The following is a 19,235-nucleotide window of genomic DNA, read 5'->3' as shown; positions in this document are numbered from 1 at the left end:
GCCCCTGTGTGCACTCGCTGCCCCCCGGGGCCCCTGTGTGCACTCGCTGCCCCCCGGGGCCCCTGAGTGCACTCGCTGTCCCCCCGGGGCCCCAGGCCTGGAACGCCCTGAGCTCACTACACCTCCTCTGCCCACAGGGCACATATCTCAGTGATGCTCAGGGCCCTCCACATAGGACCCCTGGGTGCACTCACTGTCCCCCCAGGGCCCCTGTGTGCACTCAGTGTACCCCCAGGGCCCCTGTGTGCACTCGCTGCCCCCCTAGGGCCCCTGTGTGCACTCGCTGCCCCCCTAGGGCCCCTGTGTGCACTCGCTGCCCCCCGGGGCCCCTGAGTGCACTCGCTGTCCCCCCGGGGCCCCAGGCCTGGAACGCCCTGAGCTCACTACACCTCCTCTGCCCACAGGGCACATGTCTCAGTGATGCTCAGGGCCCTCCACCTAGGACCCCTGGGTGCACTCACTGTCCCCCCAGGGCCCCTGTGTGCACTCAGTGTACCCCCAGGGCCCCTGTGTGCACTCGCTGCCCCCCTAGGGCCCCTGTGTGCACTCGCTGCCCCCCAGGGCCCCTGAGTGCACTCGCTGTCCCCCCGGGGCCCCAGGCCTGGAACGCCCTGAGCTCACTACACCTCCTCTGCCCACAGGGCACATGTCTCAGTGATGCTCAGGGCCCTCCACATAGTACCCCTGGGTGCACTCACTGTCCCCCCAGGGCCCCTGTGTGCACTCAGTGTACCCCCAGGGCCCCTGTGTGCACTCGCTGCCCCCCTAGGACCCCTGAGTGCACTCACTGCCCCCCCGGGGCCCCAGGCCTGGAACGCCCTGAGCTCACTACACCTCCTCTGCCCACAGGGCACATGTCTCAGTGATGCTCAGGGCCCTCCACCTAGGACCCCTGGGTGCACTCACTGTCCCCCCAGGGCCCCTGTGTGCACTCAGTGTACCCCCAGGGCCCCTGTGTGCACTCGCTGCCCCCCTAGGGCCCCTGTGTGCACTCGCTGCCCCCCGGGGCCCCTGAGTGCACTCGCTGTCCCCCCGGGGCCCCAGGCCTGGAACGCCCTGAGCTCACTACACCTCCTCTGCCCACAGGGCACATGTCTCAGTGATGCTCAGGGACCTCCACCTAAGGACCCTGTGTGCACTCACTGTCCCCCTGGGGCCCAAGGCCTGGAATGTCCTGATCTCACAGTCCCTCCCCTGTCCACTGTGTGTGCACTCTTGACCCCACTGTGATCCTGTGCACAGGGCCCCCAGGCCTGAGTGTCAGTGCTGCTCAGGGCCCTCCACCTAGGGCCCCTGTGTGCACTTGCTGCCCCCCTAGGGCCCCTGTGTGCACTCGCTGCCCCCCGGGGCCCCTGAGTGCACTCGCTGTCCCCCCGGGGCCCCAGGCCTGGAACGCCCTGAGCTCACTACACCTCCTCTGCCCACAGGGCACATGTCTCAGTGATGCTCAGGCACCTCCACCTAAGGACCCTGTGTGCACTCACTGTCCCCCCAGGGCCCCTGTGTGCACTCGCTGCCCCCCTAGGACCCCTGAGTGCACTCACTGTCCCCCCGGGGCCCCAGGCCTGGAACGCCCTGAGCTCACTACACCTCCTCTGCCCACAGGGCACATGTCTCAGTGATGCTCAGGGACCTCCACCTAAGGACCCTGTGTGCACTCACTGTCCCCCTGGGGCCCAAGGCCTGGAATGTCCTGATCTCACAGTCCCTCCCCTGTCCACTGTGTGTGCACTCTTGACCCCACTGTGATCCTGTGCACAGGGCCCCCAGGCCTGAGTGTCAGTGCTGCTCAGGGCCCTCCACCTAGGGCCCCTGTGTGCACTAAGTGTCCCCCCGGGGCCCCTGAGTGCACTCGCTGCCCCCCTAGGACCCCTGAGTGCACTCACTGTCCCCCCGGGGCCCCTGTGTGCACTCGCTGTCCCCCCGGGGCCCCAGGCCTGGAACGCCCTGAGCTCACTACACCTCCTCTGCCCACAGGGCACATGTCTCAGTGATGCTCAGGGACCTCCACCTAAGGACCCTGTGTGCACTCACTGTCCCCCTGGGGCCCAAGGCCTGGAATGTCCTGATCTCACAGTCCCTCCCCTGTCCACTGTGTGTGCACTCTTGACCCCACTGTGATCCTGTGCACAGGGCCCCCAGGCCTGAGTGTCAGTGCTGCTCAGGGCCCTCCACCTAGGGCCCCTGTGTGCACTCGGTGCCCCGCCAGGGCCCCTGTGTGCACTCGCTGCCCCCCAGGGCCCCTGTATGCACTCAGTGTCCCCCCGGGGCCCCAGGCCTGGAACGCCCTGAGCTCACAATGCTCCGGTTCTGGAGCGCGTCCAGTCCGAGGCGGGCGCAGCAGGCACCGGGCACCATCAGGGCAGGGAGCAGGTAAGAGACGGACATTCCTGCCCACCTCGGGGTGACGGGGAGAAGAGGGGCTCTTGGGGTATTTCTTGAGCTGTTTCCGAGGAGCAGCAGAGGAGTAAACACAGGCTATGGGATCCGCAGCTCAACGCGATGAATGTTGGGGTGCTCGGGGGTACAACAGCTCTTTTCACACATAAACTTTCCATCACACTCATCCGCACAGTTTTTACAGCGCTACAAAATCCCACGTCGTTTTAGTCCTGTCCACACCTCCAGTCGCGCAGGGCGGCAGCGATTTGCCCAGGATCACTCGCTTCAGGCGGGGAACTCAAAACTGGAAAGAGAAGTTCGGGTAAGCGCCGTTATCAGAGCACATGTGCGGAGTCGTGAAAGCCCTCGGCGCAGCATCACCTGACCGGGGGCTTCTCTCTAGCGGGGAGGCTCCAGATAGCTTTGTTATGTGAGGCTGGGCTGCACCAACGCTGGAGGGCGCTACAGCACCAGCCCTCGAGGCTCCAGCCTCCTGCAGGCACCTCCCCTGCCGCATGAGTCCCGAGGCCCTGGGTATAATGTGCCCACCCTGCACCCACAGGGCCAGGGGAGGCCTTTCAGCCCAGGGTGCCATGGAGGTCCATTCACCAAAAGGCTAGGGGTAACAGAACTGACATCACATGCCATATAACCCCTATGTGGCATCACGGGAAGTGACATCACATGTCATATGACCCCTATGTGATAGGGGATCAAAGTAAGTGACATCCCATGCCATATAACCCCTATGTGGCATCACGGGAAGTGACAGCACATGCCATATGACCCCTATGTGGCATCACAGTAAGTGGCAGCACGTGCCATATGACCCCTATGTGATAGGGGATCACAGTAAGTGACATCACATGCCATATGACCCCTATGTGGCATCACAGGAAGCGACATCACATGCCAAATGACCCCTGTGTGCCATCACAGTAAGTGACAGCACATGCCATATGACCCCTATGTGGCATCACAGTAAGTGACAGCACATGCCATATGACCCCTATGTGGCATCACCGGAAGTGACATCACATGCCATATGACCCCATGTGGCATCACAGGAAGTGACATCACATGCCATATGACCCCATGTGGCATCACAGGAAGTGACATCACATGTCATATGACCCCCTATGTGATAGGGGATCACAGTAAGTGACATCCCATGCCATATAACCCCTATGTGGCATCACGGGAAGTGACAGCACATGCCATATAACCCCTATGTGGCATCACGGGAAGTGACATCACATGTCATATGACCCCTATGTGATAGGGGATCACAGTAAGTGACAGCACATGCCATATGACCCCTATGTGGCATCACTTGAAGTGACAGCACATGCCATATGACCCCTATGTGGCATCACAGTAAGTGGCAGCACGTGCCATATGACCCCTATGTGATAGGGGATCACAGTAAGTGACATCACATGCCATATGACCCCTATGTGGCATCACAGGAAGCGACATCACATGCCAAATGACCCCTGTGTGGCATCACAGTAAGTGACAGCACATGCCATATAACCCCTATGTGGCATCACGGGAAGTGACAGCACATGCCATATAACCCCTATGTGGCATCACGGGAAGTGACATCACATGTCATATGACCCCTATGTGATAGGGGATCACAGTAAGTGACAGCACATGCCATATAACCCCTATGTGGCATCACGGGAAGTGACAGCACATGCCATATGACCCCTATGTGGCATCACAGTAAGTGGCAGCACGTGCCATATGACCCCTATGTGATAGGGGATCACAGTAAGTGACATCACATGCCATATGACCCCTATGTGGCATCACAGGAAGCGACATCACATGCCAAATGACCCCTGTGTGGCATCACAGTAAGTGACAGCACATGCCATATAACCCCTATGTGGCATCACGGGAAGTGACAGCACATGCCATATAACCCCTATGTGGCATCACGGGAAGTGACATCACATGTCATATGACCCCTATGTGATAGGGGATCACAGTAAGTGACAGCACATGCCATATAACCCCTATGTGGCATCACGGGAAGTGACAGCACATGCCATATGACCCCTATGTGGCATCACAGTAAGTGGCAGCACGTGCCATATGACCCCTATGTGATAGGGAATCACAGTAAGTGACATCACATGCCATATGACCCCTATGTGGCATCACAGGAAGCGACATCACATGCCAAATGACCCCTGTGTGCCATCACAGTAAGTGACAGCACATGCCATATGACCCCTATGTGGCATCACAGTAAGTGACAGCACATGCCATATGACCCCTATGTGGCATCACCGGAAGTGACATCACATGCCATATGACCCCATGTGGCATCACAGGAAGTGACATCACATGCCATATGACCCCATGTGGCATCACAGGAAGTGACATCACATGTCATATGACCCCTATGTGATAGGGGATCACAGTAAGTGACATCCCATGCCATATAACCCCTATGTGGCATCACGGGAAGTGACAGCACATGCCATATAACCCCTATGTGGCATCACGGGAAGTGACATCACATGTCATATGACCCCTATGTGATAGGGGATCACAGTAAGTGACAGCACATGCCATATGACCCCTATGTGGCATCACGGGAAGTGACAGCACATGCCATATGACCCCTATGTGGCATCACAGTAAGTGGCAGCACGTGCCATATGACCCCTATGTGATAGGGGATCACAGTAAGTGACATCACATGCCATATGACCCCTATGTGGCATCACAGGAAGCGACATCACATGCCAAATGACCCCTGTGTGGCATCACAGTAAGTGACAGCACATGCCATATAACCCCTATGTGGCATCACGGGAAGTGACAGCACATGCCATATAACCCCTATGTGGCATCACGGGAAGTGACATCACATGTCATATGACCCCTATGTGATAGGGGATCACAGTAAGTGACAGCACATGCCATATAACCCCTATGTGGCATCACGGGAAGTGACAGCACATGCCATATGACCCCTATGTGGCATCACAGTAAGTGGCAGCACGTGCCATATGACCCCTATGAGATAGGGGATCACAGTAAGTGACATCACATGCCATATGACCCATATGTGGCATCACAGGAAGCGACATCACATGCCAAATGACCCCTGTGTGCCATCACAGTAAGTGACAGCACATGCCATATGACCCCTATGTGGCATCACAGTAAGTGACAGCACATGCCATATGACCCCTATGTGGCATCACCGGAAGTGACATCACATGCCATATGACCCCATGTGGCATCACAGGAAGTGACATCACATGCCATATGACCCCATGTGGCATCACAGGAAGTGACATCACATGTCATATGACCCCTATGTGATAGGGGATCACAGTAAGTGACATCCCATGCCATATAACCCCTATGTGGCATCACGGGAAGTGACAGCACATGCCATATAACCCCTATGTGGCATCACGGGAAGTGACATCACATGTCATATGACCCCTATGTGATAGGGGATCACAGTAAGTGACAGCACATGCCATATGACCCCTATGTGGCATCACGGGAAGTGACAGCACATGCCATATGACCCCTATGTGGCATCACAGTAAGTGGCAGCACGTGCCATATGACCCCTATGTGATAGGGGATCACAGTAAGTGACATCACATGCCATATGACCCCTATGTGGCATCACAGGAAGCGACATCACATGCCAAATAACCCCTGTGTGGCATCACAGTAAGTGACAGCACATGCCATATAACCCCTATGTGGCATCACGGGAAGTGACAGCACATGCCATATAACCCCTATGTGGCATCACGGGAAGTGACATCACATGTCATATGACCCCTATGTGATAGGGGATCACAGTAAGTGACAGCACATGCCATATGACCCCTATGTGGCATCACGGGAAGTGACAGCACATGCCATATGACCCCTATGTGGCATCACAGTAAGTGGCAGCACGTGCCATATGACCCCTATGTGATAGGGGATCACAGTAAGTGACATCACATGCCATATGACCCCTATGTGGCATCACAGGAAGCGACATCACATGCCAAATGACCCCTGTGTGGCATCACAGTAAGTGACAGCACATGCCATATGACCCCTATGTGGCATCACCGGAAGTGACATCACATGCCATATGACCCCATGTGGCATCACAGGAAGTGACATCACATGCCATATGACCCCTATGTGGCATCACAGTAAGTGACAGCACATGCCATATGACCCCTATGTGGCATCACCGGAAGTGACATCACATGCCATATGACCCCATGTGGCATCACAGGAAGTGACATCACATGCCATATGACCCCATGTGGCATCACAGGAAGTGACACCACCACATCTTTAACCCCGATGACATCACAGCAAGTGCAGTCATTCCACATTTGGTCTGATGAATCCTTGGTGTTTACAGCCATAAGAGTCATTTTTCTCCTTGCACCGTATGAAGGGCACCGACCCATCGCTCTTCACCACGCCCTGAAAGCAGACTGGAGACCGGAAGTGATGCAGAGTCCCTGCTTGTTCGCCTACTCACTATGGGAGACGGGCCAGGCTGTGTTGGGCTCGAGGGTCTAAACAAGTACCTCGAGCTCAGCCAGAGCCGGCATCTGGCTCCAGTCTTCAAGGGCTCGCTGTAGGAGGCTGGCCTGGCTTGTAGTGAGTACCTTGTGGTACTTACACCCTGTGCCAGGTCCAGTTATCCCTTATTAGTGTAGAAGAGGTGTTTCTAGCAGCTTAGGCTGATAGAAGGTAGCTATAGCAGAAAAGCTTAGGCTGAACTAGGAGACATGCAAAGTTCCTACTATACCACTGGTGTCATATGCACAATATCACAAGAAAACACAATACACAGATATACTAAAAATAAAGGTACTTTATTTTTATGACAATATGCCAAAAGTATCTCAGTGAGTACCCTCAGTAAGAAGGTAAGTAATATACACAAGTTATATGTACACAAACCACAAGTAGGTAAGTAAGAGTCAGAAAAGTAATGCAAACAGTGTAGAATTACAATAGATTGCGATGGGCAGACATAGGTCTAGGGGCAACACAAACCATATACTCCAAAAGTGGAATGCGAATCACGAATGGACCCCAGACCGATGGGAGCTTGTAGAGGGTCGCTGGGACTGTAAGAATATAGTCAGGGTGTCCAAGATACCCCACCCCAAGACCCTGAAAAGTAGGAGTAAAGTACACCTACTACCCCAAAAGAGCACAATAATCGTGATAGGGGGATTCTGCAAGAACAACAAACACCAGCAGTGCACTGACAACGGATTTCCAGACCTGAGGACCTGCAAGGCAAGGGGACCAAGTCCAATAGTCGCAACAGTGTCCGGGGGGGCAGGAGCCCAGGAAACCCCGGATGAAGGTGCAAGGAAGCTGCCTCTGGATGGAAGAAGCTTGGATTTCTGCAAGAACGAAGAGGACTAGGAACTTCTCCTTTGGAAGAAAGATGTCCCACGTCACAATGAAGGTTGCAGAAGTGTTCCCACTCAGAAACACTGCAAACAAGCCTTGCTAGCTGCAAGGGTCGCAGTAGAGGATTTTGGGTGCTGCTGGGGACCAGGAAGAACCAGAATGTCCAGAATGTCGCCCCTTGCAGAGGAGACAGAGGGGGCACTCAGCAACTCAGGGAGCCCCCACAAAAGCAGGCAGCACCCACAGAAGTACCAGAACAGGCACTTAGAAGATCTGAGGACAGCGGTCGACTCAGAGTCACAACGGAGGGTCCCACGACGTCAGAGTCCAACTCAACGAGTTGGGCAATGCAGGACGGAGTGCTGGGGACCCAGGCTAGGCTGTGCACAAAGGAATCCTTGGAAAAGTGCACAGAAGCCAAAGCAGCTGCAGATCACGTAGTACCAGGAAACAGTCAAGAAAGCCGGCAGGATGAGGCACTACAATGTTGCTGGTAGTCTTCTTGCTACTTTGTTGCAGTTTTGCAGGCATCCTGGAGCAGTCAGCAGTCGATCCTTGGTAGAAGTCGAAGAGGGAAGTGTAGAGGAACTTTGGTGAGCTCTTGCATTCGTTATCTGAGGAATAGCCCAGAGGAGAGACCCTAAATATCCAGAAAAGGAGGTTTGGCTACTGAGAAAGGAGGCTTGGCTACTGAAAGAGGTAAGCACCTCTCAGGAGGGGTCTCTGACGTCACCTGCTGGCACTGGCCACACAGAGCAGTCCGTTGTGCCCCAACATCTCTGAATCCAAGATGGCAGAGGTCTGGGACACACTGGAGGAGCTCTGGGCACCTCCACTGGGAGGTACTGGTCAGGGGAGTGGTCACTCCCCTTTGTCCAGTTTTGCACCAGAGCAGGGCTAGGGGATCCCTGAACCGGTGTAGACTGGCTTATGCAGAGATGGGCACCATCTGTGCCCATCAAATCATTTCCAGAGGCTGGGGGAGGCTACTCCTCCCCAGCCCTTCACACCTATTTCCAAGAAAGAGGGTGTAACACCCTCTCTCAGAGGAAGTCCTTTGTTCTGCCTTCCTGGGCCAGGGCTGCCTGGACCCCAGGAGGGCAGAAACCTGTCTGAGGGGTTGGCAGCAGCAGCAGCTGCAGTGGAAACCCCGGAAAGGCAGTTTGGCAGTACCTGGGTTCTGTGCTAGAGACCCGGGGGATCATGGAATTGTCCCCCCAATACCAGAATGGTATTGGGGTGACAATTCCATAATCTTAGACATGTTACATGGCCATGTTCGGAGTTACCATTGTGACGCTATACATAGGTAGTGACCTATGTATAGTGCACGCGTGTAATGGTGTCCCCGCACTCACAAAGTCCGGGGGGTTTGCCCTGAACGATGTGGGGGCACCTTGGCTAGTGCCAGGGTGCCCACACACTAAGTAACTTTGCACCCAACCTTCACCAGGTGGAGGTTAGACATATAGGTGACTTATAAGTTACTTATGTGCAGTGTAAAATGGCTGTGAAATAACGTGGACGTTATTTCACGGAGGCTGCAGTGGCAGGCCTGTGTAAGAATTGTCTGAGCTCCCTATGGGTGGCAAAAGAAATGCTGCAGCCCATAGGGATCTCCTGGAACCCCAATACCCTGGGTACCTAAGTACCATATACAAGGGGATTATATGGGTGTACCAGTGTGCCAATGAGAATTGGTAAATTTAGTCACTAGCCTGCAGTGACAAATTTGGAAAGCAGAGAGAGCATAAACACTGAGGCTCTGGTTAGCAGAGCCTCAGTGATACAGTTAGGCACCACACAGGGAGGGTTATGGTTCTGCGAGCCCTGGGACTACGCCACAGCAGTCAGTTCACTTCTACCTGGTCCGTGGGACCCGGGTGCAGATTCGTCATGGCTGTCCATGGTGCTGAATGGGACTCTCGCTAGTGCTGATTTTACTGTGTACACAGCGCTGCTACAAAGGGGATGCAAAAACTCAGCTTTAGGGTCATTGCAGATGTCAGTCACAAGTGCTGGGCAGTGCTGTCCTATTACAGCGTCAAGTTAAGGGGTCAGTTACTGGGCTGGTGACCAACAAGCCTTGGTAGCGGTAAGTACAGCAAAATGCTTTGGAAACGTCTGGCGCTCCGGGGGGAGTATGGTAGTGGCCAGTAACTTCGTGACAAGACCAGACCACAACTCCCATAATGCACTTCACCAACTAGAATCAGTCGAGCCCTCAGCGGGCCCAATAGCCGGCAATTCTTTGGCTCCAGAGCATCTTTTTATCTGCAGTTTGCAGGGTACTAGTGTCACTAGTCCAAGGCAGACTGAGGGTACTTCTGGCTTCCACAGGGGTCCCTCTGGTCAGAAGTTATGAGTTTCAGCCAAGGACGAAGGTCATTCATGTAGTTCTCAGTCTTTTGCTTCAGGGATAGAGTATTCCTCTTTTGCCTTGGTACAGTGGGCAGAGTCCAGTTGTCGGTGATGCACAACTCCTCTTTGTCCTTCTTTGAAGTTAGTCCATCAAATCTGAGGTTCTGGTGTCAGGGGTGACCCTTAAATCCTGGATTTGGCAGAGTTAGGGGTGTGGATGCTAGTGGCCAATGGGCAGCTAGCTCCTACAGCTAATCCGTCCCAGAGGTGATCAAATTCAGTGGGACAAGTCACCTTTAGTTACTCAGAACCCTCTATTCAACCCTCCTCAGGTGGCAGAAATCAAAATTTTGTTCACAGACCAAGCTTCTCACGCCAGGGGTGTGGTCAGCATGCTTTGGGTATTTACTGGCCTGCATAGCTAATTTCTTTCTGGCCTGCGAGCAAATGTGCCTAGTGGCAGTTGGAGAGGGCTGTTTCCTCACTGGAGGACAGCACAGATGGCTATCAGGGAAGGTGAAGCCTTTAAAGCTCACAGCACTGATGGCTCTATTCACTAGCCTGGCTGTGGGACGGGAGGTGTGACCTCCTTCCTGCCTCAGCCTTTGTTTCTGACCTCTGGGAGCATCCACCCTGCCTGGCACGAAGTCAGAAAGCTATCTTGGTAGTAGCAAGCGCAGGAAAAATCACCAGAGCACAAAGAAGGGGGGCAAACAGCTGGCAACCTCTAGGGTGCCACCTGGGTACATGCCGCCTGTCCCTCAATACCAGATTCATGTTGGGGAAGAGAAAGAACGTTGTTTGATACCAAACTCGACAAATCTAGGCGGTACCATAATGGAGCTAGCAACCCAGGTCTATCCGTGCTTAAGTGCCATGTTCTCCTATGGACCGGCTTGCACTTATAGAGTACCTTAATGAAAAAGATACCATAGAGACATTAACGCTCATGCTTATATACCTGTACTTAAATATAATGCACCCTGCCTCCTGGGCTGCACATGCCTTCTCAAGCGGTATCTGACATATATATAAGGCAGTGCATGGGACTGTGCACTCTTGGTGAGGGCATAGTCAAACTCAAGCAGTTTGCACCACACTGGCAGTCTGCAATGGCAGACCTGCCATCACTAGTTTACATGGGTCACCTAGGGTGGCACAAACTTGTGCTGCAGCACTGGGGACCCCTTTATCACCGATGCCTTGGGTACCCTGTGTACCATTTACTAGGGGCATGCAAGGGAGGGATAAGGTTTTGGCAGTCAGGGAATTACCATGTTGGCAAATAGTGTTATGAAAAGAACACACACACTGGGGCCTGGTTAGCAGGTCTTAATGCACTATCAGAGTCAAAAAACAGCATCCAGGGGTCCAAATGGGGGCAAACAGTGGGGAGGGGCATCTGCAAAGAGCTCAGTTTTCTTACAAATACCATTTGTTTTTCAAATTTTTTAAAATAATTAATGGAAGTGTTAAAATGTGTTGATGAGAACATGTACTTTATATAAGTTACTGTCACTATGAGTAAGTGATTATGTTAGTATGTTTTTCTAATTAACCAACCAAAATAACATTAAAACAACAATAAGTAAAATGTAAAGAAATTAATTAAATCACTGGTGGCCAAATCCAGGATTCGTATTAAGTTGGTAAGATTAGATATTTGCAGGAGGCTGCCCTGGTTTGTAGTGGGTATCAAAGGTACTTACACCTTGTACCAGGTCCAGTTATCCCTTATTAGTGAAATGTAGTCAGTGTCTAGAAGCCAGGGTCTCTAGGGGTAGCTGTAGCTGAGCAGCCAAGGCTGAACTAGGAGACATGCAAAAGCACTTGCAATACAAATGTAGTCACACAGTACTAAAATAAAGGTACTTTATTTTGGTGACACAAATCCCAAAAATACCTTACAGATTATACTCCCTTAGGAGGTAAGTAATATACACAATATATACACTAGTAACCTAAAACAGGTAAGTAAACAGTCAGAAAACAGTGCAAATAGTGAAAATCACAATAGGTTGCAATAGGCCTAGGGGGAACACAAACCATATACTAAAATATTGGAATGCGAATGTCGGGTTTTCTCCTAGGCAAGTGCAGTGTGTAGAGGGGTGCTGGGAGTGTAAGAAAACACCAAAGGTAAGTAGTAGACCCACCCCAGAGCCTAGGAAAACAGGAGTAAATCACAGTAAGTTTCCTGAAACACACAAGAAGTCGTAATAGAAGATAATGCAAGAACCAGAAGAGACTGCAAGACACCAACGATGGATTCCTGGACCTGAAGACCTGTGGAAGAAGGTGATGAAGTCCAAGAAGCACTGAAGAGTCCAGTAAAAACAGGAGCCCCGGCTAACCTGGATGAAGGTGCAAAAGAAGAACCACCATTGAGAAAACAAAGCCAGTTATGCACCCAAGAAGACAGATGCGGGTTCCTGGTTGGTGCAGAAGATGTCCCATGCTCGATGGATGATTGCAGTCTGGTTTGCGTCACTGGATTCCCCCAACAAGACTTGGCAGACGCAAAACTCGCTGCTGGCAGAAAATGGCGCTGTCCGAGACTGGGAGGGACCTGGTGGCCTCTACCCAGGACAGGGAGACAGAGGGGGCTCTCAGCAACTCAAAGAGCCCCCAGAAGACTAGGAAGCATGCACAGGAGTCCCACAGCACGGGGACAAAGAAGGTGCAAATGGAGGCCCACGCAGCACAAAACAAAGGGATCCAACGCCGCTGGAGAGCCCCTCAGGAAGCTGTGCATCACAGGATGGAGTACTGGGGGCCTAAGCTGTACTGTGCATGAAGAACGTCATGGAAGGTCTCACACAAGCCTTGGCAACTGTAAGTCACGAGGTACAAGGGGATACTGTCTTTCATAGGAAAGCAAGATCTTACCTCCACCAAAGTTGGCCAGCTGGACCTTGGGACTGTCGGGGTCACTTTAGTCCACCACCAGTGTTGCTGGATCCACGCTCGTTGTCTGAAGAGGGGACCCAAGCCACCGGTCGTCGCTGCAGAGAGGTGCCTGCTGAAGCAGGGAAGTGACCCTGTCACTCCACGGGCGATTCCTTCAGTTCTTCTGGTGCAGGCTGAAGGCAGGAAGTCCTCAGAGGATGCACAACCCGGAGGCAGTTGCAATTGCTGGCAAGAGCTGAAGATACAATGTTACAGAAGTTGTCTTTGCTTCTCTGTTGCAAGTTGTAGAGTTCCTGGAGGGGTCAGCTGCAGTCCGTCGGTAGAAGATGAAGTAAATCAATCAATCAATCAAAATAAATTCTTAAGCGCACTACTCACCCGTTAGGGTCTCAAGGCGCTGTGGGGGGGAGTCAGAGGGGGGTTGCCGGTTACAGCTCAAAAAGCCATGTCTTGAGGTGCTTTCTGAATCTCTGTATCCCAAAGCATCTGTGGACTGCTGGTGTGAACCCCCAGCTGACTGTGTCAAATGCCTTTCTCGCACCGAGGTTCTGAAGGAGTGCTGTTTTTCTATTCCTCTTGAGTTCCTTCACCAGGTGTCTTAACCATCACACTTTGTTAAAGGTTTGCCTGTGTCTTTTGGCCATATTGGTGATCTTAGCCCTTGAAACCACCTTACAACTTCTCAGGGAGGTGATTGCTCTTCTTGGCCCATATAGTTATGGCCAAATTCCGACTGTCTTTGAATATCGACCTTACAGAGTGCTAAAAGTCAATTAGCCTTGGGAGTCAGACATGTCTTAGAAACTCCTGACACGTCAGAGCATGCTCTAAATGGTGATTTTGCCCATGTACAGAACTCATATCACACATTAGCTGGTTATCGGCACAGATACTATTTAAGCTGGAGAAGGTGCAGCCTTATAATAGTCAGCTGTGGATTCTCTTGGTGTCACATTGTCCTATATTGTTCAGCTTCTCTTTGTCAGTGCTTTCCAAGTGGCATGGTTGCCAGCCATCTCTTTCTTGTCCTAACTCAGGGTCCAACATTATACTGAAGTCTTCTCCATCTACACACATCTCAACCCTGCCAAGATTGTTGAGAATCCCCTGACTGGGGTTTGGTACATAGAGAGATTACAAGTGGTCATCGAACTCTAGCACCTCCCTGTACCATCAAATAAGGGCACAGGCCTCTCTACTCACAACCGTCTATCACAAACATCGCTGGACCACCATCAGGCTTCCTATCGAAAGCTGGTTTGTACACCACCATCTTCCACGACTGCCGCAACCTCACTGCCAAATGTGTGTGTGTGTATGTGATTGTGTGTGTGCGACTGTGTGTGTATGTGATTGCGTGTGTGTGTGTGAGTGTGTGTGATTGTGTGTGTGAGACTGTGTGTGATTGTGTGTGTGTGTTTGTGATTGTGTGTGATTGTGTGTGTGTATGACTGTGATTGTGTGTGTGATTGTATGTGTGCGTGTGTTTTTGTGTGTGTGATTGTGTGCGTGTGTGTTTGTGATTGTGTGTGTATGACTGTAATTGTGTGTGTGATTGTGTGTGTGAGACTGTGTGTGATTGTGTGTGTGTGTTTGTGATTGTGTGTGATTGTGTGTGTGTATGACTGTGATTGTGTGTGTGATTGTATGTGTGCGTGTGTTTTTGTGTGTGTGATTGTGTGCGTGTGTGTTTGTGATTGTGTGTGTATGACTGTAATTGTGTGTGTGATTGTATGTGTGCGTGTGTTTTTGTGTGTGTGATTGTGTGTGTGTGATTGTGCGTGTGTGTGATTGTGTGTGTGATTGTATGTGTGCGTGTGTTTGTGCGTGTATGATTGTGATTGTGTGTGTGTGTGCATGTGTGTGATTGTGAGTGTGATTGCATGTGTGAGATTGTGTGTGAGAGAGATGATGCATGTGTGATTGTGCATGTGTGTGATTGTGTGTGTGACTTTGTGTGTGAGAGATTGTGAGTGTGTGTGTGTGTTTGTGTGTGACAGAGAGAGAGAAATAGAATGAACTGCAGTAAATACAATTAATTAACACATTGCATGAGAGGTATCTTCACTGTCAAGCAGTGAAACTCTTGAAGCAGCCCTGCAGGGGGCAGAGGTAAACTCCAACCATTTGTAGTTGCAATAGGCCCAGATTTTTTTAAAAATGCCCACAAGTTTATAAGTTGGTAGCTGCCCACCATCTTCCCATATCCTGCCCATCCTGGAACCCTTGCTGGAAGCAAATTTACTCACACACAAAAAGAAACTAATTCTTCTGGTGCAACTGTATGTGTAAGTTAATCAGCTTGAATGTACTTTCTCGTATTGAGAATCTAAGATATACCATTTGTGCTAATAAGAGAAGCATGGATTTGTGAACCTCAGAAGTAATTAACGCACAAGGAGCCTGGAGACACTGACAGAGAGCTCCTCTGGGGCACAGCTCAGCACTACAGACCCCTTCTAAGGCTGCCTTCTGGCCAGTATTTTATCATGTCCAACATTTTCGAATCATGAAAAAGAGAGCAAAAAATCAGGAAAATTCGTTCTTTTCCCCTTTTGGAATATAAAGGTAAAACACACAATACAAGAACAAATCACTTCGATATTATTTTGGAGCTGTCTTGAATATTGGTATGTGAATAATAAAGCAAACAGAAGCAGGATTGCCAAGTTAAAAAAGAATGCACAGGATTTGACATAAAATCTTTGCCCAAACGAGAATCTCAAAATATGAAAAAATGGTTCTTATTTTCTTCTGAAAATGGGTTTAAGTTTACATTTATGTTTGCTTACAACTAATAGTTTGAGACTTTCAGCTGCATCCAAAACTTGGCCTCTGCTTTGGCGCAACACATATTCCCAAAGTTACCAAGTGTGTGCTTGACATCAGTGGTGCCATTTTAATGCTCTAACAGGGACTTTCTTATCTCTTGCAGTACAATGAGGAAACCATGGCTTGGTACCAGTCCCAGGTGCTGACAACGTGGCAGGAGGCCCTGAACCACTCGTGGGCTGCGGAGGATGGCATGGCCACCACCACCAGGGAGCTCACCTCCCAGCTCTACCAGAAACTTCTCAGCAGCAAGGAGGTGGTCCATGTGGCCCTGCCAGCCAAGGACCTGCTGGGACCACAGCTGCTGGACTATGAACAGGAAGTCGGCAGCCCCTTTGAGCGGGCGCACTACGTTACCGCCCTTCTCCACAGCCAGCTCCACGTGGCCTCACGTGTCTTCCAGAACACGTCCTTCATTGAGTTCCTGCGTCAGCGGCTTTTGTGCCTCCAGAGGATCTTCCATGCCATATCCTGCAAATTCCACAGACCGCTGCGCATGGACACGGCCATGACGCATGATGCCCTGGTGTGTCTCAGGTCTGAGACCAGTCTGGTCCACAGTGCAGGGGGCCAGAGAGGGACAGAGGTCCTGATTGAGATGGCCGTTCAAGCTGGCCTGAGAATGGTCTTCTCCCTCTTGCGCCAGCACTGGCATCTAGCAGGACAGTCCCCGGATGGAGACCTCTGTAGTGAAGTGATGCTGACGGCCTCCTCTGTGCTGGCCTCCTTGCCCCCCCTCTCCCTCGCCAGCGAGAACCGTATCCCTCCTCTGGGCCAACGCAGCCTGGCACAGGTCAGTGACTTCTTGAAGCAGATGAGCAGACCTGGCGCCAGCAGTGGCCATGTCGGACGCAGGATGGCAATGGAGCTGCTCCTGGCACTGGCGGTGCAGCGGGGGTGTCTGAGGTTCCTACTTGAGTGGATTGACGTGGCCCTCTCTGACTGCTGTTATGTGGAGGGGTCTTCGCAGTCCCCCCAGGACCAAGAAGAAGCCATCTCTCAGCTGCAGCTTTCTGAAGTTGTGCACCAGATGCGTGTGTCCTCAGTAAGTCCTTGTGCCACAAAGTACTTGAATCTGAGGTACCTGGTGAAACATGATCTCCTGCCCTCAAATAGATCATGTTCATTGCATATTTTTAAGAGGCATGACCCACACATTGTTGTCAGCTTGCATGTTTTAGTGGACTTAGGGGCACATTTATGAGAGCATTGCGTCACGCTTTACATGGTAGATGCGTGACACAAGCCTCTAAGTCATATTTTTTAAGCCAGGCAGAACCCCCTTGTGTGGCGCTGGATGGCTTCAAAACTCTGGAGTAATGCGACGCAGCGCAAATCGCTTCCTTGCATAACTCTGAGCAAGAGAGGCGTCCCATGGGGGTTGCATGCATGTTCCCATGCAGCTCCCATGGTTTTTGACACTGCCCCAGACTTATCAAACTTGGTAAACCTGAGAATGCGGCAAAAAGATACGCCTCCCTAGGAGAGGTGTAACGAGGAAAAATATCTTTATTTCTCCTTATTACTCCCGCTATCTATGTGTGCTGCATCCTGCAGCACACATAGAAAGGGAAATATGTCTGTGAGGATTGTTCTGTGCAGGGAGGTGTCCCTTCCTGCACAAAATCAATCCTGCATGCAACGCAAGCACCCTTGCACCACAGTGCCAAGGTTCCTACGTTGGTGCTAGGCTGCCCATTTTGTGCCAGTGCAGGGGAAAGGACAGGAATGCACCGTATGCCTTAACTATGGTGCATTCCTGCGCTTTCCCAGTGACGCAGCACAGCAGCTGCACTGCGACACTTTGCTACAAAGTTGGGCCACAGTGTTGCATGGTGCATGAAATAGTGCAGGGCCATGCCTCCGTTACTTCCAAAGGTTGTCCTCTGCAGATGTTCAACTAGTCAAATATCACCTGAAAATTCAAGGTTTTGGGAACCCTGTACTGAGAATTTTATCATTTTTTTAAAGTTAAAGAGTCCTACTATTGCAACCAATTGTTCTGCTAAAATTAATTGAGATAAAATTAAATTAAATGTAAAGTTTGCAGAGAACCCGATTTTAACTCCTAAACCTAACCAGAAAAGCTCCCCGAGCGGCATTGAGACATTTATTGATTCAGAAAATAATATAGTTTATTGTGTTCAATTATAAATCAGTTCTCACCCAAACTTGCACAGAGCCAAGGTACCATTGACTTAACTTTCTGCAAATTTGGAGTCCAAGAAGACAAATTATTCTAAATAAACTCGTTTTGAAAGATTTTTGTTGCCATAATGTACGAAAATCATCCCAAGCGTTAACCCTGTTCCCCAAAATCTTGAACATGGTCGCTGCTAAAATTTCCGGGGCTTTTGATGTCCAAACCTGCAAATCATTGACATTAACTGATATATTTCAAGGCGGTTAATGTTGTTTGATGCGTCAAAGTGCGCCCAAGCATGATTCAATCATCCAAAAACGCCCCCATTGTTCCTGCACATCCCTGTGACACAAGGGCTTTGGTTTATTCACCTGGCAAACTATGCTCTTAAAATACTTTTTCATTGTGTGTGTTTAAACACTTATAAAGACTGCAACACTGGGAGTACCGGAGCCAATACTGATCCCAAACATCAGAAATAGTTAAAGAGAACCAGTGAAATCATACACCCGAAGATGTGAAATTGTCCTATTGAGTAATTGTGTTTGGCATATATAATGATGAAGGTAATTGCAAAGCGCATGTCTCTGGAAAAAAGTTTAAAACAAAATTTCCAATACGCCCTAAAAAAGGCAGCTGTTATTGTCACAGAAAACTCCCCAGCCTACATAATCTTGCTTTTAACACCAGATTGCAAGCTTCTGCTAACAACACACAGAATAAACGTTTCATATTACATCAGTTCAGAAATTTTTGTGCTATGACCTTCCTGTTTGACTTGTATAACACCAGGTGATGTGGGACGCTCCATTCCACGAACATATATTATGAACAATTCTACAACCACTAAGGGGGTCATTACAAGTGCGGCGGTCCACAGACCGCCACACTTGCGGTAGTGCTCTGGACCGCCACCAATGCAGCGGTCCGACCGCCATCTTGGATCCCAGCAGTCAGGAGGTGGCGGAGATCCTAATTCACTAGGGCAGCACTGCCCTTGGGATCACGACCTAATTTTCCGCCGGCCTTTTTATGGCAGTAACACCGCTATGAAAAGGATGGTGGAGAACAGGTGTAGGGGCCCACCTGCCCAACGCTATCACAATGTTCACTGTCGGCTTTGCAGAAAATGAACATTGCGAGGGTGTTGGTATGCCGTGCAGGCTACAGCATT

The 19,235-nt window shown here is 50.9% G+C and overlaps 1 protein-coding gene across 1 annotated transcript in view; it reads left to right on the top strand.

Moving 5' to 3' along the window:
* The first annotated feature begins 16,033 nt into the window (after positions 1-16,033).
* The window catches only part of LOC138257190 (probable E3 ubiquitin-protein ligase HERC1), an 805,868-nt gene continuing 802,666 nt past the window's right edge, over positions 16,034-19,235 (top strand). The window contains exon 1 of the mRNA XM_069205891.1: positions 16,034-16,963. Within this exon, the coding sequence (XP_069061992.1) occupies positions 16,037-16,963 (927 nt within the window). The 5' untranslated portion in view covers positions 16,034-16,036. The remainder of the gene's footprint in view (positions 16,964-19,235) is intronic.

This window comes from Pleurodeles waltl, chromosome 1_2, assembly GCF_031143425.1.
Source record: "Pleurodeles waltl isolate 20211129_DDA chromosome 1_2, aPleWal1.hap1.20221129, whole genome shotgun sequence".
NCBI lineage: Eukaryota > Metazoa > Chordata > Amphibia > Caudata > Salamandridae > Pleurodeles > Pleurodeles waltl.
Note: the sequence above shows the minus strand (reverse complement) of the source record. Positions and strands in the feature narration are given on the sequence as shown.